General features: G+C 37.9%; 2 protein-coding genes across 5 annotated transcripts in view; one reads left to right on the forward strand and one right to left on the reverse strand.

The window, feature by feature from the left end:
• The first annotated feature begins 44 nt into the window (after positions 1-44).
• On the forward strand, positions 45-22,465 carry LOC140105139 (complement factor H-like). Of its 3 annotated transcripts, XM_072129069.1 has the most exons (13): positions 47-405; positions 695-748; positions 1,885-2,067; positions 4,225-4,330; positions 4,782-4,858; positions 6,275-6,460; positions 6,681-6,878; positions 8,368-8,559; positions 12,166-12,348; positions 15,814-15,996; positions 16,992-17,171; positions 19,279-19,510; positions 22,272-22,465. In XM_072129069.1, exons 1-13 carry the CDS (start codon positions 330-332, stop codon positions 22,294-22,296), a joined length of 1,875 nt encoding a protein of 624 aa, XP_071985170.1. In that variant the 5' UTR covers positions 47-329; the 3' UTR covers positions 22,297-22,465. The 3 variants fall into 3 exon arrangements, with proteins under 3 accessions (XP_071985172.1, XP_071985171.1, XP_071985170.1); XM_072129071.1 differs by lacking the exon at positions 8,368-8,559 and having other exon boundaries at positions 45-405; XM_072129070.1 differs by lacking the exon at positions 695-748 and having other exon boundaries at positions 46-405.
• Positions 22,466-22,750: 285 nt separating this feature from the next.
• LOC140105142 (coagulation factor XIII B chain-like) overlaps positions 22,751-25,141 on the reverse strand; it is a 36,039-nt gene continuing 33,648 nt past the window's right edge. Inside the window, exons 6-7 of one of the 2 annotated variants that reach the window (XM_072129075.1) lie at positions 24,366-24,557; positions 22,751-23,119 (exon numbers count right to left, since the gene is read on the reverse strand). In XM_072129075.1, coding sequence (XP_071985176.1) covers positions 23,118-23,119; positions 24,366-24,557 — 194 coding nt within the window. In that variant the 3' untranslated portion in view covers positions 22,751-23,117. The remainder of the gene's footprint in view (positions 23,120-24,365; positions 24,558-25,141) is intronic. The other variant, XM_072129074.1, reaches the window with a different exon arrangement.

Consider the following 25,141-nt stretch of genomic DNA (forward strand, 5'->3'; position numbering starts at 1 on the left):
ACACAGCTGACAAATCTTACAACCACAGTGTTAAGCTGCAAACGTTTTCCACAAGTTCAGCCTAGTAACCTAGTAAACAGGAAATCATGCAACTAGACCGACAAAGAGTTACTGTCTACTGACAGAATGAAATTCCACAGAATAAAAATACCCAAAGCTTTCAGATCCATAAAACAGGAAGGTCAAGCAGACGGACAAAGCAGAGAAGGTCATCAATTACAAAATCTACAGAAAAAGAGAAGTAATAACAGATATTTAAGGGCGGGAATATTCAGGCAATTTATTGGAAATCTAATAACCAGTGATTAACTTCCTAAAATCCTGCCGAGATGCCAAGACTGATCCTCCTCCTTGTCATCGTATCATTTACTACGCTCTGTTATGCCACAATATCACCTGATAAAGGTAAGATCTTATTATGTATTTAGAAAAGGTAAATTTTTTTATATTTTGCAGCAATCTGATCAGATAACTTTATATAGCACACAGATTACGCAGCGCTGCACAAAGCTTGCCAACTTTCTCAACATTTTAATGATAATTGATCCCTTTGCGTCACGCGACTCATCACCACTACAGGTCATCCTGTATATCATTCATTTTATTCTGCGGTATATATACTGTAAATTGTCTTCCTGATCGCTTTATTTTCACTTTAGTTGGAGATGTTTAATTTCTTTACTTCTCCCTATAGAGAGAATAGAGACCACCACTGAGTTCTATGCGAAATTTACTCCTGTTTATGAATGTAAGTTCACATTTATCAAACAATGAGAAATATTATGTATGTAAAATCTAATCTGAAAAGCTAGGAGACCAGGAATGTTATCTTGGCTTCTGTGTCTAATGCACATTCCCTCATGATATAGTTATGTAGGGTTTGTTGGTCGTTGCAGATACAAGGCAGCATAAAGTTAGTTACATTCTTCTTTGTGACGCACCAGATTCAGATTTTTCCATCTCAGCATTCACTTTTTCTGGAATTTGCAAGTGATTGAAATCAATGTGGGTAGTGTAGTGATGATCAATTGTACTTATTATTATTATTATTATTATGTACAGTTGTAAAATGTCTCAGCAACAGCAGCAGTTAATGGTGGGTTTTGTATCTACCTTCAGAGGTGTCTCTCCATGCTGCTGTCATGTAATTTGCAGTACAGCAGAACCTCCCTAAATCAATGTTTGTGCACTGCATCTCCTCCACATTTATGTGTCACTCTACTTGCAGTCATACTACCCAACAACATTCCAACAAGATGCAAAACGGATTAACCTCTCACATGCTAGCCTCGCCCAGAATGGGGAATGCAGCGTCCTATATCTCTATGCTAAGATTTTCATTTCCTCCACAGCAATCAGGTTACCTACTATTCTGCCCTGGACCCATATTGAATCATATGTTATGGAAGGAGCCACCCAAGATCTACATGACATTTCAATTCTACAATGTAACTGTGCAATAATAAATGCACTAGCAGTGTGATATTACAAAGCAGAACTTTAAACATTCTAATACAAAACTTCCATGCAGGTCCTGTCCCGCTACTTCATAAGAGTTTTTGAGGGGATGGTATTGTAGCTTAGTAAAGTAAACTGGACTAAGTTGTGTGCTGCAATACCAAGCATGAGCAAAGAATGTGCTGCTTGTGCTGCTTGGTCCTTTCAGTCAGCTGATAATGTGTAATAATCACCGATCCTGAGGATAGATCATGAATATTAAACTCTGAGAGAACCCCATTAAAGCAAAGTACATCAATGGATGTTTATAGCATTGTCGCAAATTAAGGAATAGTAACTATATGGTAAAAGATTTACTGCAAAAATGTACACTCTGGGAAAATATCAAATACTTAATACCGTCATTTTAAATATTTTTTGTCCCAGCTAACTGTACAAAACCACCGAAAATTGAAAATGCATTTTTGATCGGAGACATGGAAGAAGAAACCTACCCACAAGGTCACAAAGTAATTTACGGTTGTCACCCTGGATATTTGTCATTTTACAAGATACAGATGCTCTGTTCAGATGGAAAATGGAGAATGTTAAGAGATTTACAATGCAGAAGTAAGCATAATTATATAGAGCTTTCTACTTTATGATTCTACTGTATTGCATTGTTTGATAATGTGGGATTATGGATGAGCAGACTGAATCTGGTTCGGCTAAACCATGAAAAAATGTTTAAGGTACCTGAGTCCAAACTGAACCTGGTCCTAAAGGGTGGTAACTGTTTATATGCCGCACCACCAGCATTTAAATGCTGCCAGCATATATATGACATCATTTAAATGCCCCCTGAGCCAGCATCTTCCATTGGCAAATTAAAATGGCCTAAAATATAGTCAACAATTTTATTTTTTTTTTAACAGGAGTTAACTTTGTTAGACCTTTGCTGAAACTTTTATTGTGCTTATGGGTACTGTCAGTATCCATGTGACTGGCTCTTGCATGGAAGAGTAGGAGCCCTCTGCCTTGCATTACTTATTACTAGCTCAGGGCCTAGGTGGATTCACCTGTACACTTGTATGCCAGTCCAAGCTCTCTACATTGTGTAACATAGTGACATAATCTATGAGCATAAAAAAGACATACATCCATTCAAAAAGTTCCAGAAATGCAAAACCACTTGGTTTCTCCAGGATGAAAAGTTGTATGCAAATAGAGCCTGACACCTATGGAGCCTGAAGCCCCTCAGGCTCATTTGCATGCAGTCCATCATCCTGGTGGTAGATGACCTTTAAGGTAGAAGTCAATTTTCCTTATCTTTGCTCCCTATTTTGAAGATCCTTGTCCATAAATATTGTAAGCTTATATTTGTGCTCTAGAAAATGCTCCACGTAATTCTTAAAAATGTTAAGTGAATCCCATCAACTTCTTCTGGCAGAGAGTTCTAAAGTCCTGATAGATGTATTGATACCAATATTAATAAATAACAGGCAGGACATTTTAGAAATATTCCAGAATATATCCTCTCTAGTGAAGATTGCCCAGGGTCAAAATGAACAGAAAAACCTTACAACATCTTATGAATAATATTTCCAGCAATGTTCTGATTTACAGTTATATGCTGAATCGCAATTGTTTTAAACTGGAATCCACATAAACAGCTTCTTTCAAATGGATTGTGGTGAGGAAGTGGTACAATATGATGACACATCAGTATTACTGTCAGCACTGAATGTTTTGTGGTAAACAATTCCAAAAACCACAAGTGAATTTTTTTTTTGATTTTCAAAAAACCTTTATTTGAAGAAATCAGCATTACATAGTAGACATAAATGCTATTTTCTCCTGGTATTCGGAGGTATGGGTACATAGAATATTGTTCACCGTTTGTGTACATTTCCTGTAATAAGTCACTTTCAAAACTCTTGTAACAATGGATTAGATCTGGTAGAAGAAGGAGAATGGGAGGGAAAAAGGAGGGGATGTAGGATATAGAAGAAGTAAACATACCCTAGGTAAGAAAAAGGGGGGAGGAGTTGCTGGGGGGTTTGGAGGGGGGAGTAAACTACAGATGTCATAGAGTTTGATTACTATGTAACATTATCTGAACATTCCTATGTCCTTAATGGTAAATAAGGGCCATTGTGTCTCAAAGCTCATGTCTCTGGCAGCTCCCCCTCCTTTTGGATGATGGCATCTTCTTCTCTGCTACGCTCTGCCAAAGGGAGGGGCTGTAAAATCAACAGTTGGGCAAAAACTGGTCATAATGGATGGCTAAAACACTTCCTACTTCTATACTGCCTGTGCAGGCCTAGTAACTAAGAGGTTAATTAAATATGCTTTCGAAGGGGACTATTTATTGTACAGAAGACCAGTTCCAGAGAATTGGCTTCTAATATTGAGCATCACCTTATATCTTCAGATGTTTGTCTTGGACTGGTGTGAGCTACCAAATACAATGAAAGCTGCTGGTGCCCATGAATTGTCAAGCAACTAAAAGAATGTTCTTAATGCGGTATAAAAAGGGGAAACCTTTGATGGGTTCCAAACATCAGGCATAATGGGGTTTCAGCCGTCCCCTTGGATAAACATTTTTGTTGCATTAATGTAAGCAGCCTCCTTGTACAAAGTCCTGGGTTTTAATTCATTGACAAAACTACATTTATTGTTTATACATTAATAAACTTTTTCATTCTGTGGGATCTATAATTAGGTTACTAAGATTAAGTTTATTGAATCGCTTCTGAACTAAGGTTTGCTTTCTCCTCATGACAGAGAAGCCGTGTGGTCATCCTGGAGATATTCCCTTTGGATCATTTCAACTAATAAATGGAGATCAGTTTGTATTTGGAGCTGTGGTGGAGTACTCTTGTGATGATGGGTCTGTATAACAGTTCCTTTTAGATTTACCCTTTGCCTGCAGAACTGACACAAACCTGGTCATATGCAGGACTTTTAACAATAAAAGTTTCCATAGGAGTGGAAAAAGCATTGCTGGACCTTTTCTCCATTAATTTCTTATGCCTGGCTGCTTCAGAACCACTCCAGTCCCATTTTGATATATTTTGCCATCATAGTTATGCCTATATGACACAGAATAGTAGTGAACACAGTAAATGACAATCATGTTCAAGTCACTGTATGTAAATGTAATATAACATTGACCTCCATGTAGACAGGTTAACCAATGTGTTCCTCAATAAACTACATTAATTTGTTCTCCGTGGGTTTATTTGCAGGAAAAGCATGAGCTATGTAGAACAGATTGTTACATTTTATACATTTATTTTATCTTTTACTTTATAGTTTGCCTTATATTGTTTTTAAAACAGGTACCAAATGGTGACAAAACATAAAACTCGAATATGTTCTGCAAGTGGTTGGATAAATCAACTTCCTCAATGTGAAGGTAAAAGCAACTTTTTTTTATATATTTATATGTCCTAATGATAAAGAACACTAATTTAGGTCAAACCTTCCTATTCTGGATTTTTTTAGCTCTTTTATAGCTCAAATTGAAAAATCACTATTTCACCATCTTATGGGTAATCTCTCCAGTTATACAGTCTGCAGATCACACATTGATCAGTGTACCCAAACTTTTGCTTCCAAAGTAGTAATACAGCATCAAGGGAGGTTCACTTGGAGCTTTATGTCACTGGAATTTTATTGATGCTAAATGCTAAATCTACTTTATTGGAAGCTAATATATATATATATATATATATATATATATATATATATATATAAATAAAGTAAAAAGCGGGCAGCACTCCATGGTTCAAAATTTCAAAATAAAAGGTGAACTTTATTGAACAGCCACTTGTTCAATAAAGTTCACCTTTTATTTTGAAATTTTGAACCATGGAGTGCTGCCCGCTTTTTACTTTATTTATCTACAAGAGGATCAAGCCAGAACCTTTGTGGGCGCTGCACCCCTCCTTATTAGGAGTCCATAAGATTGTGCTGACTTGGATTTTACTTCTTCTATATATATATATATATATATATATATATATTGACCTGAGACCTTAGTGGTCACTATTTACAAAAGTTAGCATTGCTACATTTTAAACAGAAAATATAATACTACAAAGAACACAAAAAATAGTACAATAAAATGATACACACATACATGCACACAGCACACTAGATTCATGTGCACATAACCAGGTCCACATCTAGGAATTTTGTGGCCCTTGACTGTCAAATTTTGTAAAGGTTGGAAAAAGAAGTCCAACCTTGATCATATTTTATAGAACTACTCGCTATCTGGTCCACTAGAGATTTGGATTAGCCGTCCACTAGAGATTATAAATTCACTAGTTGTCTTATTATAGATAAGAAAAAATATAGAAAAAACCCCACAAAACTCCTCCAAAGTCCAAAATCAGGCCTGTAGCTTTCTGTAGCTAACCAACAACAGTTATTACTGACCAACCATTTTATTTTGTTGACTTTGTTGTATTGTAAATTGCTAAAAATCAGACCTTTCTCCCAAATAACCCAAGTAATGAAGAATGCCATATTTATTATGTTTATTATATGTATGCTCATAGCGTGTTTCCTACCAAAAACACTATCACTTCTAATTTGACTTTCCTAATTCCATATTATCATGTAGACAGCAGTGAGTCATAGAGTGAATTAGGTTTTTACAGATGGAGAGCAGAGAAAGCTTTGACAATGTGCTTCAGTGTGTTGGTAGGGGAAAATCTAGTCCAATGAGATAATGATTCTGGAAATACCCACAGAGTTCTATAATTTGTGTTTTTCTAACAGTAAAAGCAATTTCTTTCATTAAACTGGTCTAATTTCATTACAGAGCGTCTGTGTCCACCAGTGCGGGATGACAGATTAAGAGTTCTGTCTTCTGTGTATGATGAGGAATTTACCATGGGCCATGTAATAAACTTTGCATGTAAAAACCCTAGACACATCCTTAAAGGGCCACATAGGCTTTATTGTACTGCGGATGGTACATGGGACAGGGATCCTCCAACTTGTGAAGGTGATTATAAAACTTCTACCTGCCTTTTGTTGGTGATGATGTTTTCTTAATGATAATAAATCATTAATCCCTTGTGCCACAAACATAATTAACACTGAAAACTACAGCACATTTCCTGCACCACCCAAATAATAAATGCCCCCCCCCCCCCCCCCGCACCACCACCACATCTTCTTATATTTCTGGCATTCATGTTAATTCTTTGGTTGTTTTTATCTAGCATCAGGGTCCTGCACTGTACAGGAGAATGAAGTAAAAAGAAACAACATACAACTAAAGAATAATGGAATACTGCACTATGAAGATAAGGAGGAGATTCAGTTTGAATGTGTTTCTGGATATGAAATATCAGATCTAGCAAAGTTAATTATACAGTGTAACAGCGGTATTCTGAAATATCCAATCTGCCAAAAGAAAGGTAGAAATAATCATATTTAACTGTGGTGAATGAAATGCACAGATTACAATGTATAGGAAAAGAAACCAACCAGGGGTGCAATTAAGTGAGCTTGGGCCCCATAGTTGAGTTCTGCATGGGGCCCCTCTTCCTCTTAAAAAGATATATGCATATTTGTACAGACACATTTATACAATCACACCCATATACACAGATTTATATTATATTCACACACATAGCATTTTTTGGGATAGCATGGCTTGGAGAGGTATTTAGCAAATGTCTGCGCCGGGATTTTGGTGCACGCAATCGATTATTGGCACAGCTGCGCTGGCTACCATGCGTCACAAATCGGGGGGCGTGCCGTCGGAGGATCTGACAGATTTTGACTGAGCGCATGATTTAACTTTCAAATTGCGTCGCAATCCCAAGCACTTACATGCGCCACAAACGATGGTGAACTCTGTCGGACCTGAGCGGGGAAGAGACACATTCATGATTATAAAGATGAATGACCAGCAGGTGGCAGACCTGTGCGTAGTTGAAGACAGCTGTTGTCTGTCAGTGCGGTTCATATATAAGGTTCACTGGACTATTAGGCGCACCTTTGATTTCTGAGAACATCAAAGGATTTTTTGTGTAGTCCGAAAAACACGGTACATTTATAGACTAATACATACAGTATATACGAACACATACAGTATTTACACATCAAATTTGCACACATAATGTATAGTACATACACATTATATACATACATATAGTATATATACATCATATTCTAAAACATACAGTATATACTCACAGTATATACATATACTTGCAGTATAAACACAACATACACACACATACTGCATATTCATCATATATACACATACATACAGCATATAAAGCATCTACATACACTGCGTATCCATACAAACAGTATATGCATATCTATATATATATTTATGCGCTTATATACTGTATATGCAATACAGGTTCCCATTAAAGTATTTCCAATAGAAGGTAATCACAGTGCAGGTTTTGGGCAATACATTTTACATACATCATTTGTGTGGTGCCTTTTGTACTGTAAATCCAAGTATTAAAAAATATCTTGATCTGGACAGTTAGCATCTGTTCTGGTAGAAACAGTCAAAATGGCTGAATGGTATACAATGAGACCACTTTCACGAGCTTAGTCTTAGAAATCCCATATAGCTGAATGGAGAGATATATGATCAGGGGCGGATTAGGACTGCCATGGGCCTGGGCTGTATGAATATTATAGTTTCTTTGAGAATGTAGGATGTGTCTCTTCTGCCTTTGGTTTTTAGGACCAATGGAAGACCTTTAAAGGTCCTGATATGGTTCCTGTGTACATAGTGATAGTGGGTTGGTGACCCATTTCTCCAAAAAGAATTCGGAACTGGCTGCACCATCTTGTGGATGTATCATCAATGTACATAAAATAAGTTATCTGATTTTCATGATAATCCTTGAATTGCTTAATGTATTTTGTACCCAGGATCTTGCATTGTAGAGGAGAATGACATGAGAATAAACAACATACAACTAAAGAATAATGGATCGTTCCACTATGAAGACAAGGATGAAGTTCAGACTGAATGTGTTACTGGATATGAAATATCAGATTCAAGGAAGTTAATAATACATTGTAATAACGGCATTCTGAAATTCCCATCCTGTCATAAGAAAGGTAACAACAATTCATTTTTGACTGTGGTAAATTAAATGTACAGATTTAATCTGTAGAAACTGGAACCAAAAATTCTTCAATGGGTGGTGAGCTAACCATAGTACAGAGGTCAGCACTGAGGCATGTGATTGACTGCAACACAACCTGACCTTGAAGGGCATGTTAGCTGACACCACCAGAATGGGAGCTGCACCAGAAACACGGTCTGGTATTATTATTTATATTTACACACTGCTGTAACCCCTTAGTGACCAAGCTCATTTGCGCCTTGATGACCAAGGCCTATTTTTCAAAACCAGCATGTGTCACTTCAACACTAGAAGGCTTTAACTTAACACTTTTACTCAAGTGTTTTTGAGTTTGTTTTTCTGTGACATTTTGTACTTCAAGTTAGTGGGAAATTTTGGTTGATATATTTAGCATTTATTTATGAAAAAAGGTAAATTTGGTAAGCATTTTGAAAAAAATTAGCTATTTTCAAACTTCAAACATTTACTTACCCATGCGGAGTTGTTTACCGAAAGTGCATTGTCCGACGATAATGCACTGTGCCGCGATTCACTAAGATCGTGCACCCGATATCCTGCATGTATTGCTTTCCTGTTTAGGTCCGACAGAGTTCACCTTCTTCTTCCTGGTGCATGTAAGTGCATTGGATTGCGATTTGAATGTTAAATCCTGCACTCAATCCAAATCAGTTGGATCATTCGACGGCTTCAGCCCCCCCCCCCCCCCCCCCCGATTTCTATTGCATGAAATCCTGCGCAGCTGCACCAAAACCTGATCGTGTGCGACACAATCCCCTACTAAATACTTTTCACAGCCGTGCAATACTTGAAAATGTCTGAAAATCCAACTTAAGTGCGTACGTGGATCCTTAGTAAATAAGCCCCACTGTCTTACTACTCAAATTAGTTACTAACATTTACCATGTCACAGCTTTGTGTTGGAGCACCCTCCCTCTGAAGGCACACAGATCCCGCGGTCACAACATTACGTTTTCAAATGGGTTAACAGCCGGATCGGAATTCATTCCGATCCGGACTGTTAGAGCAGGGTCCCGGCTGGCAGTGATCTTCCCTTCATGGAGGGCCCGTACAGACCTAAGGTTAGTCTGACGGAGAAATCTGTTGGCCTAGCCTAAGGCCCCTTAGTGACCAATGGAGAAATCCGTATGGGCTTTCACTAAGGGGTAAAATTTTAAATTCTCTTTAACAGATTTCAATAGAAAGTAACCCCAGTGAGGGCTGGCATTCTGGTTTCCTAGGCAGAAAGGAAATGTGTTACATACAACATATCTGTACAGTCACTATAACACACATAATTATATCCCTGCAGTCTCTATACAATATACATATATCCTTGTAGTTACTATACCATCCACATAAATATTTTGTTACTGTCACTATACTATCCTCATAAATATATCCCTGCAGTAACTATATCATACCCATAAATATTTTGTTAGTCACTATGTCATACACATAAATATGTTGTTACAGTCACTATACCATCCACATAAATATATCCCTGCAGCCACTATACCATACACATACATTTTTCATTACCCCCTTCCTGACGCACGCCGTAATAGTATGGCGCGTGTTGGGTGCGGGTACATGGAGAGGGCTCCCGTGCTGAGCCCTCTCCATAACCGATAAGTCTTTGCTTCATACTGCATCAAAAAGTTACTGGTTACCCGCGATCGATGCCAGCACCAATCGCAGGCGTTATCCAGTCAATCACCGCCACCGGGTTCAAAAAGATGGAGGCACATGGGCGCTGCCATCTTGGTGACGATCGCTGCTCCCAATTGGGGAGTGGCGATCGGTCGCCATAACAGCCTAAGGTCTTCCAAAAACCCGAGGCTGTCTTGTTTTAACCTATTCATTACAATGTGTTATTTGCACATTATAATGAATGAGGTGGAAAATCCCCATATACTGCCATACTGTAGGATCGATCAGACAACCTAGGGTTAAAGTACCCTAGGGGGTCTGAAAAATAGTGAAAGTAAAAATAACAAAAAGTTAAAATAGAAAAAGTAATAAAAAAACTAAAAATTCAAATCACATAAACACATCAGGTATTGCTGCATCAGAAAATGCATCCGAAATCTATCAAAATATAATAACAGTTTCTCACTGCGTTTAACCCTGGAACGGAAAATACTGTTGAAAAGTTAAAAATGGCACTTTTTTGCCAGTTTGAAAAATATAAAAGATTCAATAAAAAGTGATCAAAAGGTTGTACAGTCCAAAAAATTGCAGCATTGAAAATGTCATCAAAAGTTGCAAAAAAATGACACTACCCAGAGCTCCGTACACTGAAGTATGAAAAAGTTATTAGTCCGAGAAAATGGCAGAATCAAATAAAACATTTTGTACAAGAGGTTCACGATCCCCGTGATCGTACCAACCCAAAGAATAAAGTAGACATGTCATTTGGGGCGCACAGTGAAAGCCATAAAATCCAAGCCCACAAGAAAAAGGCACAAATGCTTTTTTTCAACTTTTTCACTGCATTTGGAATTGTTTTCCTGCTTCCCAGTACACGGCAGGGAATATTCAATACCATCACTATGAAGTTCAATTTTTTTCACAGAGCTCTTTACATGTAAAACTAAAAAAAGTTGTAGATTTTTGAAGGAAAATGAAAATGGAAAAACAAAAAAGGGCCAGGTCGTTAAGGGTTTAATGATAGTAAAAACACAGATGTATTTTGAGTTGTATTTTCCTAATGTGCTTGCAGTGTGTTTCAGATTGCAATGCAAAAACAAAATGTGAACACAGCTTAAGATGATGTGCACAAGATGCGTTTGAATTGTGTTTAAACCTCTTCACGCTCTGCATTGTACAGAGGTCCTAAAGCCATATAAAATGCCATATACTGCAATACAGTAAATAAAAGCTTAAATCACCCCCCCCCCCCCCCGAAAATGTTATTAGAGTCAGAAGATGGCGAACATTTTTTATTTGTATACATTCTTTTAATTTTTGAAAATATATTAAAACACCTGGCCTCTCATCTCTCCCTCATATTGTGACCTCTCATCTACTCGATATATTGTGGCCACTCTCATCTCCTCCTCATACTGCGGCCCCTCTCATCTCCACCTCATATTGTGGCCTCTCATTTCCCCCTCATATTGCGGCCTCTCATTTCCACCTCATGTTGTGGCCTTTTATTTTTCCCTCATATTTTGACCTCTCATTTCCCCCTCTGATTGTGGCCTCTCCCATTCTCCCATATTGTGGGCCCTCTCTCATATGCCCTATATTGTTGGCCCCCTCTTATATGCCCCATATTGCTGCCCCTTCTCATACTCCCCTTATATTTTGGACCTCCTATCATATCCCACATAATGAGGATCCCCTTTCATATCCTCACATATTGAGGGTCCTCTCTCAATAACTCCTATATTGTGGGCCCCCTATAACACCCCTCATACTGTGGGCCCACTTTTCAGACATTGGAAAACCTAATATGACTTTTATTATATATATAATAGGGTTACAGGATGGCAACGCAGAAAGCAGATACCTGCTGTGTATAAAAAGGAATAATATCAGCTTTGGTAAATTCTGTGTATTTATTTTCTTTTAGTACATAAGATACCTTGCGGTAGGCCACCACATACAGCACATGGAGAAATCATAGAAACTATTAAAGATTCATACAGTTCAGGTTCTACAGTGACATACAAATGTCTACAGACGTTCAAACTTCAGGGTCGTAACACGATCAAATGTCAGGATGGAATATGGGACGAGCCACCTCTCTGTGTTGGTAAGTAGTTGATAAATAGTTTTTTTGTTGATAGCTGCAGTAAGTAGCTACAGTAAGGTGATTTTTTATGTAATTTGTTCTAATTAAAGTCTGATAGTCTTTCCACTATTTAAATCAATAGATTATTGTTATTGTAATAGGCAATATATAAAGTATGTTTGATTTTGCATTTATAATTAACTAGCTGTAGCTCCCAGCATTGCCCTTGATAGTAAATAACTGCTGTTAGCTATAACAAAATAGAATGGGTTAACAAAAAATATTTTATATGTATCTATCCTGTGACTCTCTCTCTCTCTGTCTCTCTGTCTCTGACTGTCTCTGTAACCATTTATGTCTTTACATGTCTCTGAATATCTAAGTCTATCCGTCTCTCTCTCTCTCTGTCTCTGACCGTCTCTGTCTATCTCTGACCATTTCTGTCTCTGAATGTTTCTGACTATCTCTGTCTTTGACTGCCTCCAACTGTCCTTTACTGTTTCTGTCTCCGACTGTCTCTCACTGTCTCTGGCTATCTTTGTCTACATACCTTTGTCTATGAGTATATTTATTGGAAGTGTCTGAGAGCAGAACTGTTCTAGATACCCATGGCAACCAATCAGAGCTCAAGTTTCATTTTCCCATAGCTGTTTATAAAATTGCAGCTCAAAACCTAGTCTATGACGAGTCCCATAGAGTTTCAGATTCCCTTAGCGGACATATACACACACACACACATATATATATATATATACACTTAGCTTATAGATTATAATAATGTTTAATATAATAAATTGTTTTAAATGAAAATTTTCACAGAGTTAATAGCTTATAAACCAGCAGTATGTTATTATGCTGTCAGGGTTTAGGGCCCCAGACACATATATTTACACATTTTTCAAAGTATGATTCTAAGTTTCATTCTAAATAAGAAGAGTCATAACTTTTTTCTGTCCATGCGTACACATTGCAGGATTACAAGTTAAATTTATCTTGGAAAGTATGACACAAAATATTGTTTCTCTTCTGGAAATGCCATCACTACACCATGAAAACAGGTTCAATGTTGGGTGCAATGTGAAAAAACAAGTGCATGCACAGAGCTCCATCCTCGGCCATATGATCAGCCAATGACACGATAATTTTCACATTCCATAATCACGGACTGATCATGGTCAGTGAGAATCTGCCCTAACCCACATATGTACACATAGATGCACATGTTAAACACTTATATTCACTTGATATACACAAATGGACTTGTCATACTATAGGTTGAGACCATGTGGAAGAACAGGACATCAAAAAGAAAACCACAGGGACTGCTCTTCCCATACTTCTCCTGCTACATGCTATATGTGCAGCCCATCCCCTCCACTCTGGCCCGACTAGACAGAAAACAGGAAGAGGTTAATTCCAGGTCCCGGGGTGGTAGGTGGAGCTACATCCCCAGTTTCTGCCAGTCACATCTGCCTGTCTCCTAACCCCAACCTTACCTTAAATAGAAAAAATACCCCTCCCCACCCCTCTGCACAGTGCAGGAGGATCTGCCAAGTTGTTCTCCCTTGGTTTTAATCCTTCAGTGCATGGGAGCACAGGTAATTCAGAGCCCGGGTCTAAAGCCCTGTAGAAGAGGAAGTGTCTATCTGATGTTGTGGCTGAGCAATCAGTCAGGACCCAGGCAAGTGACAGACACTGAGGCTGGGCACTGCTTTGTCATGCTCCTCAAATTTGCATCAGGTAGCCCTCTCCATGGCAGGTGGCGCCAGTAATTTTTTCCGCCAAGAAGTTTGAATTGCGCCCCTTTCTACAGGCAGAGCAGAGGTGGTGACCTGGACAATTGCTTACCTTTGCCTACCCCTGGTTCTGTTCTTGACCACATACTATATATTGCTGGGGTATGTGTGGCACTACTATATACTGCTGGGCTTGTGTGGGGTCTACAGTATATTGGTGGGGCATGTGTGGGGACTACCTATCTACTGTTGTGCATGTGAGGGGTCTTCCATATACTGCTGAGTATGTGTGGGGCTATCTATATCATGTTAGGGCATTTGAGGGGGCTACCTATATACTACTGGGTACTTGTGGGGCCTCCCTATATACTGCTAGGTATGTGTGGGGTCAACCTATTTATTGCTGGGCATGTCCTGAGACCCATATCTGGGGGGATAAAGATTCTGTGTTAGGAGGAGGGGGTAAGACCCGGGGTTGGATTATTTTTGCTAAGGGGGGTTAGACCTGGGGGGGGTTCTGTGGGAGCATGGAGGACTAGACCCAGGGGGCTTGCTTTGTTAGACCTGGAGGAGTTTGCTGTGTGAGAAAGGGGTAGAAGACATGGAGGGGGGCTACCTGAGTGAGGAGAGAGACAAGACCTGGGGGGCTAGCTGTCTGTGGAGGGGGAGAACAGTATTATAATAGTAATATCCTTGTCCATAGGGGCAGTATAATAGTGGGGTGGGGCACCATTTCAGTTTTTACCTCAGCAAAAAGGCAAGAATCAGCTCAATGCATTAGATATGTAAGAATAACTGGCTACAAGCAGGGGCACTGATAGACCCCAGTATTGTGCCCTGCTTGCAGCCAGTTATTCACAATTACCTGCTGCATGGGGTCAGACAATTCCCACCATCATTATTATCGTCTATACTGTATTGTAGTCTGCTGTGGGGTCTATGTTACTTATTGTACAAATGCAGTAGTGGTTTCTGGGGGGCATTTGTGCTGTACTGTGGTTTTTGGTGCATCTAGGGTTTTGGTTAATAGTGCAGCCCCCTGAAGGTTAGTGGGATGACAATGCGGCCGTTAGACTGAAAAAGGTTGTGCACCCCTGCTCTAACAGAACTGTTTACGTATGCCATTGACTTACTTTTACTTTTAGCTATATGAGACTGTATAAACACAGATAGAACAGTAATAAGCTTATACAGGCTGGAATAAGGAGAGAGATAACACCTGTTATTAAGGGGAGATATATTTTTTTACAAGCAGAATTTATAAAGTGTATGTTTACAACAATCCCCCAACACCATATAAAAATATTAGTAACGCTTTAAGATCCCCATAACTTTGTTATGTTGGAATTTATGAAGTTGTAATTTTCATTTATGCAAATCTGATAAATGCCTATTTTTTTCATCACTTGTTATTTAATTTTGTTTGGATCTGAAGCAGTATAAACGAACATTGATTCAGGCAATTTTATATTTCACTTTACTTTTATATTTTAGTATCACATTGCGACCATAAGTATTTTCTCAGCTGACTATGTTATTTCTCTAAGATTTTGTTTAATATGTACATCACTACAATATATGATGGCATTGTATAAATAAAGATTTTTTTTTATTTGTTTATTGGGCCTTTTTACCTAATAAACACCTATGTTTATTTTTAAAAATGTAATAGGTGTTACAGGATGGCAACACCTGTATAAAAAGGAATAATATCAGCTTGGGTAAATTTTGTGTATTTATTTTCTTTTAGTACATAAGATACCTTGCGGTAGGCCACCACATACAGCTCATGGAGAAATCATAGAAACTATTAAAGATTCATACAGTTCAGGTTCTACAGTGACATACAAATGTCTACAGACGTTCAAACATCAGGGTCGTAAAAAGATCAAATGTCAGAATGGAATATGGGACGAGCCACCTCTCTGTGTTGGTAAGTATTTGTTAAGTAGTTTTTTGGTTGATATAACTACAGTAAGGTGATCTAATTGATCTAATGTGGAAAATATCATAGTCTTTCCGCAGCTATTCAAATCAATAGATTATTGTTACCGTAATGTAATATATAAAGTGTGTTTGACTTTCCTTTCATAATAAATTATAATGTATTATATAATTAATATTTTTTTTTATAAATCAGCATGTTTGGATGTTGCAAGGGTTTAGGGTCCCAAACCTGGTAACCCGGAACCTGTCTGTTTACACTTTTTTCAGTAATTGAAAGTTTCGTTGTGAATGAGAAGAGTCATGTCACTGTCCATGCATGCACATCCAGATTACCAGATTTCCTTTCACTATTGCAAAATGTTTGAAAATGTTATAAATTGACGGTATGTTATCTTGCTGCAATTTCAATTTTGGTTCTCTAGTTTAGAAGAAGTAAGATCCACAGATCGAATGGTTCAATTTATCTCAAAGTATGACACCAAATTTAGCTTTTCTCCTGGAAAATGTGCTGCTGATTGGCCAAACTGTAAGTAGCAGCAATTTTAGACATCAAGAATGAGACATCAATTGATTGATTAGGACCTATCCAGGGGCTCATGCAGCAAATAGGCTACAACCACATCATATCCACCAGTTTTCTGTTTATTTTTTAATTCTATGTTTTCTTTTCCCAAATAGACTTAAAGGTATGGCCACTTTACCTCATGTGTTTGGTAATGTTATAGTTAGAGATCACATGACCTTCTGTCTGCGGCCATTTTATGGACAGGAATGTCTGGCTGATGAGGTAAAAGACACTTTACATATCAAGAAAGCAGAGCAGAACTTTTCTTAGATAGATGTATATTGGTAAATTACCCCCACACTTACACACACATTACAAAAAACATGAAGTAAGGTGACCAGCACCTTTAATTGGGAAATCTGTTTCTCTACAGTTTCCATAGCCCTTGAAAATGTTGTGTATTTATTTTGTTTCAGAAGATACACCTTGTGGCAAACCTCCACATATACTTTATGGAGATATCACAACAACTATAAAAGATCGCTACAGTTCTGGTTCCACTGTGAAATACAAGTGTCCACAGTTTTACAATCTTAAAGGTAGCGGAGTAATAAAATGTCGAAAAGGAATATGGACCGAGCCACCTCTTTGTCTTGGTAAATGCATTGATCAATTGAATTTAATTATTCTAATATATAAATCCATGTGGATGTGTGTGTGACGTTGTGTTTATCGTTGCGCTTACAATCACCAAATTTTGTGTAGTTGCTTTCTGTGACTCAGGGAACATCATAGATGACATTTTAGAATGAAATTTTCACGCTGCACTTTCTAAAATACACTTATTAACCACTATAAACAGTAGCCATTGTCTGCAGCTGCTGTGGCAGTTAGAAGCTGAGCCATGATTGGTTAACGTTTTTTGCCATAAGTCATTAATATGAACCCTGAGCCAGGCAAGGAGAGTGAGAGCCAGAGACACAGACAGAGAGGGTGAGAGAGAGACAGGCAGGGAGGGTGAGTGAGAGACAGGCAGGGAGACTGAGTGAGAGAAATGCAGGGAGAGTGAGTGAGAGACAGAGAGACAGGCAGGAAGAATGAGTGAGAGACAGAGAGACAGGCAGGAAGAATGAGTGAGAGACAGAGACAGGCAGAGAGATTGAGAGGCAGAGACACAGGCAGGGAGAGTGAATGAGAGGCAGAGAGACAGGCAGGGAGAGTGAATGAGAGGCAGGGAGGCAGGCAGGGAAAGTGAATGAGAGGCAGAGAGACAGGCAAGAGACTGAGTTAGTGACAGAGAGGCAGAAAGCGTGCGTGAGTGACAAATAGACAGACAGAGAGAATGAGTGACAGAGAGACAGGCAAAAAGAGTGAATGACAGAGAGACAGGCAGGAGAGTGAGTAAGTGAATGACAGAGAAACAGTCAAGTAGAGTAAGAGAAAGGCAGGGATAGTAAGTGACAGAGAGACCATCAGGGAGAGTGAGAGAAAGGTAGGTAGATTTAGTGAGTGACTAAGAGATGGGCAAGGAGAAAAAGTGAGTGAGTGACAGTGAGATAGGCAGGGAGAGTGAGTGAGTGAGTGACAGAGAGACAGGCAGGGATAGTGAGTGAGTGAGTGAGTGAGAGACAGAAAGGGAGAGATAGATACATAGATAGATATAAAATATTTTTTGTTAACTGATTCCATTTTGTTATAGCTAAGAGCAGTTATTTACTATTCCGGGCAACTCCAGGAACTAAAGAAAGTATATTTATAAGTAATTTAATCTAGCTAAAGTTTGATAGTGACTTTTATATCAATGTGTCTTTGCACAACTACTTTCCATTTTTTCGATGTACAGAGCTGTGTGAGGGCTTATTTTGTGTGTAACAAATTTTACTTCTTCATGGCCTTATTTGTAAATTGTAAATGTTGGAAAATTGGAAAAAACGCATTTGCGTCATGTTCTTGTGGGCTCAGTTTTTGCAGCTTTCAGTGTGCGCTCCAAATAACACCTCTGCTTTACGGCACGGAGCGTAAAGGGGTTAAGAAGTGTCTGCACCAAATTAGGGGGCATTCGGGTGCTCAGTTGCACCGTGCGCCAGATTTATTATTCAAAGTCCTATAGAATTCTGTTGTGCACTCTGTCGGAGCTGTGCAGACGGCACCAGATTCATGAAGAATGTGCGCCATAAATCCTGGATCTGGTGCCCTCTGCACAGTGCAAAGGCAAACTTCATGAAGTGCAGTAAATGTGCCCCATTGTGTTATTCACAGTAATCTTCTGTGTTACCATTCAGACCTTTTGGTTATGTGCTTACCTTCGGGCCTTCTTCTTTTTGCTCTTCTTTTCCTATTGGCTGATTCATGTGAACCATGTTTTTGTGAACAATGCATTAGATTAGTTGTATCGTTAAATCACATGATTTATTCTGTGATATGTGATTGTTTCATTTGCAAGTTAAATATTGTGTATATTTTCCTATGAGCGTATGTTATGAATGAAGACTCGGCTAAGTTGCAATGCTCTTCATTATAGTTGGGTTTTACCTGATATAACAAACAAAAGAGATTGATATTCAGAGTAGGCCATATTCCTGGAGCTATCCCTATCATTTTCTATGATGTTGCCTATCCTACATTTTTGTCTGTGACGCTCAGTAACCTCAACCCAGTTTAGGGACACTTCACTCTAACAAGCTGAGCCATTTAAAGCTGTTTCCTTTTTTTAAATATGGTAAAAAACAAACATGTAATAAAACATATTTATCTGTATTTTAGAGCCATGTACTACAAGTCAGAAAAACATGAGTGAAAATAATATAACACTGTCATTGAACCAGAATCGTAACAAGGAGTGTGATCAAAAAGAGCAACAAATTGTAAAATGTTATCTAAAACACAATGAAACAATTTGGTTTGCATGTCTGCCGGGATACAAAATATCTGACCCTAAAGAATTAAAAAGCAAATGCGACAGAGGGATCCTTACATATCCAAGATGCTTCAATAGGTAAGTGGAATTCTACAAAAATGTGAAAGATTTCTGTTGCATTATAGTATATAGGTTCCTCTATGCTGTGAATGTAATATAGCACTTGCACACAGAAATCACATCTTCCGGTCAGAGTAGAAATAACTTCCACAATGTGACCCGACCCTGAAGGGAGGGAGTGTGTATTCCCCCAAAGAAGCCATCTTGGCAAACTCGGAGGCGAGAGGGAGCGCGGTGTGCAAACCACCGTTGATTTTACATCTGCACTAGGCCATTTCAAAATTTTCTCTTGTAAGCATAAAAAAAAAACTGGTGGAGATACTGTGGGGCAGATTTATTAACATTGTCTAGTCATACTTTGAACCCTAGTATTTGGGACAAAATTCTATCAGGTCAGCATTAGAGGCCCTTTTGTCAAACTAGTCATAGGAGTGCATGCAAACTGTCTAAGATCCGTTATAAATGGCTAATTCAGGGGATTATATTTTAGATAATATTTTCATTCATATTTTATATTTTCATTTTTATTAATTCATTAATTTTTTTTCTTTAGTCCTTTTTCCTTAAATCAAGAAAGTAAATTGTATCCACCAAGTATCTGGATACACAGAGTTGATCAAATTCCACATATACAGCAGTTATAATAGATCATTTTGTTCTTCTCTCCTGAGCTTAATTTCCCACTGGTACAGCTCATATAGAGTTTCCAAGGACATAATATTAAGTTATTTACAGAATTTAGTTCTGGACTGCTGGATATAAGTTTTTGTCAATCAACAAGTGGTTAAAAGAGTTTTCAAACGCAAAACCACTGTAGGATTACAAGTTAGACTTGATGGATGTGTGTTTTTATCCACTATGATCTAATAGTATTTTAATAAGGAAATCTACCATCAAAATTACAATTACATTTATTGATTTAGGCACCATTATTGTAGTAATCTGTGGCCTCCTTCCTTCTAAAATCAACTTTTAAAATTATGCTAATGAGTCAGTAGGGGGCATTACCAGGGTCCCTCCATGCGTTGTCGCAGAAGACTCTGTCTCTGTCTGATCCTTCCTCTTCTCTGTCAGCAATTCCCCCTCCCTCTTCCCAATGTATTCTCACAGCAGCACACACAGTGGGAAGGGGGAATTGTTGAAGAAGTGGAAAGGTTAAAACAGTGCAACAGCCTCAGAAGCTACAGCACGAGAGGCTCTGGTAGTGCCATTCTGGTTCATTAGCATAATTTTAAAAGTTTGATTCTAGAAGATAGGAGGCCATTGATAACAAATATATAAAAGATAAAAAAACATTACCATAATCACAGTGCCTGGATCTATGAGTAAGTGTCCCTGATTTATCATGCTTGATTTGGATGGTAGATTTCTTTTATTGGCCACCGTATCAGGTTTTTATGGCTGTCATGAAGGCTATTTCTTTTGATGCAACGGTGTTCTACTGCACCACATCCGAAGAGGACTTCATGTCATCCTGCTGACAGAACTTGGCTCTGTTATCAAAGTCCAGCACCAGGGTTAAACCCCTTTATACACAAACCATGGTCTCTAAGCAGAGAAGGCTCCAGTTTTCACCCATTGGCACCCCACAATATAAATATATGTATATTATATACAGATATCCTTAAAAAAAATGCAATGAGGCAGCACTCCGGTAAGTATAAAGGTGATCTTTATTCACCCATGGCAAAATAAGGTGCAAAGTTTCAGCTCATCCATAGAGTCATTATCAAGCTCGGAGTGCCGCCTCATTGCATGTTTTTTTTTTATATCTGACCTTACAAACTGGTGCACCCACCATTGGACTTGATCTGTTATACTCGCTGTGCTGCTCCACAATTGGATCGTTTGCTATATATATATTATACATATATGTTTGCATAAAAATAATAATGTATAATATGTTTAACATGTAAAAATATATATTATATGTATAGAAGGGGTTAAAGGGAATCTGTCATCAGAAATTGGCTTAATAAACCAGTACCAGAATGTTGTCAAACGGCTTTAAACCTTCCAGATCATGTTACTTTCATGGCCCAGCTTACTTCCATCATCACCAAAATCAACTTTGAAGTGAGATGTAAATTGGTTGTATAAAGGCAAGGAGGTGGAGAGTTTAACACAGTCAAGCTCTCCTCACCTCAGAACGCCTCCTCCTCTGTGATTGACATCATGCACAGTATAAAGGCAAGGAGGCAGAGAGTTTAACACAGTCAAGCTCTCCTCACCTCAGAACGCCTCCTCCCCTGTGATTGCAATCATGCACAGGACTTCTGGAGATCAGGTTCGTCATTTTTCTCGGTACAGGACCATTAATTACAATGAAGGTAGCGTTCTGAGAAAGAGAGAGCTAGTAATCAGTCTCAAATACAACCAATTTATACTTACTTCAAAGTTGATTTTCTAGATTATTCCACCACACTGAACCATGAAAGAAACCTGATCTAGAAGGTATTCAGCTGCTTGACAACATACTGGTAGTGGGTTTATTAGGTCAATTTCTGCTGACAAGTTTCCTTTTAATACAGGTTCATGAAATGGACATATTCAAAACCCAAATTGTGCTATTAAAAACTACAATTTTCCCGCAAAAATACCCCCAAACAGCTATTATGAGAGTAAAATAAAAAATTGGAGAAATAGCTTGTCTATTAAAATGGAAAACCAGTGTGGTAGTAAAAAACAAATGCACCTGCAAAGTTTGTTTCAACAGAGTTTGGTTAATAAGTTAAATATCTTTTCCATACTATCTATAATCTCCAATTTTGTCTTTTAGACAGCTTGAACGTAACACAAACTAATTTGAAGAAATGATGTAACAATACAGCTGTTGGATAATGAAGAAAGAAGGCGAAGAGACTGCTAAACACCAAAGAATAATATATGATTATTAAATCTGATATATGAGCAGCATACTTATGGATGCTTGATCCATGACAACAACTATCTCATATTAAATATTGTTACATATTTCCCCATTTTATGTGTGTTTTTATTATTATTAAGTATAATTTTTTTCAGTTATATAATCATTTTAAATGGCTACTGGCTTCCTCAAATGGTGTTTTCAGAATTTGGGTTTCATTCAAACGAGAGTAGGCTTCATTGCTAGGTTCCATTGACGTCAATGGGGACCGGTATCGGCCATTACATTTGTATGAATGATGGTGAATGAACAAAATGCAGCAGAAGAGGAAAATGCAAAATATTTATTTAGTGATGCTTTCTCAAACCGTTCAATGAATGAATAAATAAAATGTATCATGTATATAAAATAAGTCTATAGAGCATAAATCTCTAATCCAAAGTGAACAGTATCTCACACATGAAGCTCTTATAATAATATATAATATTTAATTATCAAAATGGAATTTTATCGAAATAAAAAGTATTTTTATAGTGTTTTATTCCCATAAGAAAAATATATATATTTATCCTTTATTAGCGCAAAAAATATATAATACATCAAAAAGCATTGAAATAGGTAATTAATATGAAAAAAAAGACTAAATATCTCTTTCTAATTTGAACATCTTATTCATTAACAACTTATCTTAACAAAATATTTTTTGAGCAAGAAACTTCTTCAGGAGGATGTTCAGTCCTTATTTGGTTTTGGTGATTCTGTAAGGTAGAAAGTTTTTAGAGAAAATGTAAGATATAACATACTAGGAAATCACTCAGTAAATCATTTGCAGCTTTTTCCTATTAAAGGTCTACCACCTCCTCAAGCATTATAATGAGCTGGCAACATGTACTGAAGAAATACAGTGAAATGTACTATTATTTCTATCCCTAATGCCATATTTAAGAAATGAACCTTTTATTACTTATGCAGATGAGGCAGGTGGTGCACCCAGCACTTGCTCTCAGTACTTGGAGCATTTTTATTACTGCCTGGAGCACTTCCATTAGAAAACAGGAAATATGTCTTAAAAGAACATATATTGGAAATCACATTGCATTTCTCTACAACATGCTGCCGGCATATAATGCTTTGTGGAGACCGTAGAATTCTTTTAATGTTTATACACAGACAAGCAAAAGGGTAAAAAAAATAACCATCTCAATTTGAGGCTCCATGTCTCTCCATTCACTACAGCTTTGAATGTTAAACTAACCTGTTATAGAGAATCATCTTGGCAAGCTCATACATAAATTTGTTTTGGAGTGTGGGAGGAAACCCGAGGACCCGGAGGAAACCCACGCAACATACAAACTCTTTGCAGATGTTGGCCATGGGACTATGTTTCTGGACTTCCTCTTGCAATGTTACCCCACCGGTGCCTGATCACAGTGTGGGGCAACTAGATTCCTATGGACCCAAGTGGCTAGTGACTACATGTGGAAGTTACATCATTGAGGGAGCATCCACAGTCTATGTTCAGCGGATGCTGGGGATGGGAGCCATTCAGTAACAATACAGTTATACTTTCCAGAATCTTCATTACTAATCATATGCTGAGTATTCGCAAGTGGGTTCTAAATGCTAGATTTAGTCTAAGGACTCATTCCCATGAATATGATTTGCAACAGCTAGCACACATCCCCATGCACATGGCAGCACAGAGCTTACCTGCCAATGAAACAGGAAAGCAAGTAACGTAGGAAGCATAAGGGCAGAGCTGCGATCAACCTCTGAACCTCTGCATCACTGGCAGACCACACAGCTGGAGATTCCTTGCATCATATTGATCTATGATGCAAGAAATGCCTGCAGTGAAGCCGAGACTCCTTGCATTACATATTGCTGACACAGAAATCCAGAACAGCATAGGTGGAGCTATATAATTTATAATTATGATTTATATAATTATCTATATAATTATCTTAAATGTTCAGAAAATTATCCATTTCAGTTTTTACTTACATATTTGACGGCAATATGGGTAGTAAATTTCCTCTTTAAAGCACAGTCCTGTTGTGTCACTTATTGTCGTATATCCCACTTTACACATAAAATGTATGATCTCTCCATGCTCAAAAAACACTCTATAATCATGTTTAGAATCGAGTTCCAAAAAGTTTTCATCCAATATTTCTTGATTTATCCGGCAGGGTTCTACAAAACATTTTATATATACATTCTGATTATGCAATAACGAGTAAAGTGAAGATAAACATATATATATTAGATAAACATATGGCTTTGTAAGTGAGTGGGAAAATCTACATTTATGACCACAGTAGTATTTCACGTACTTCGGGAGTTTAACAAGGGAAGCATAGAACCAAATGAATAAAGGGGAAGAAATCTAAGGAGCTGAAACATTACACAAATAATATTCAAACACAATATTAAAACAAATATTTCTGTAAAATGTAAGTATTAAAAGACATGTGACTGATGGTAGGCGTGTCCTACTCAGAAGTTCCTGAGGAACGATGATCCTCAGGACTTCTTTTATTCTAACTCTATACCGCGCTATTGCGGCAACATAGGGTTGTACAAATAACGCTAACAAATAACACTAACCAGTCTAGGACACTGCCTCGTCTTAAAAATTATTCGCTCCCTAGTATAATACAAGTCCTGTCTAGTCCTACATGTCAGATGGGACCTGGTGGAACCTGTACCATACGGGAAAGGGTTTAAATTATAAGATGATGCACTCTGAGATGTTCTGGCGACACAGCCGAAGTGTC

The sequence above is a fragment of the Engystomops pustulosus genome, chromosome 10 (genome assembly GCF_040894005.1).
Source record: "Engystomops pustulosus chromosome 10, aEngPut4.maternal, whole genome shotgun sequence".
NCBI classification, from domain to species: Eukaryota; Metazoa; Chordata; class Amphibia; order Anura; family Leptodactylidae; genus Engystomops; species Engystomops pustulosus.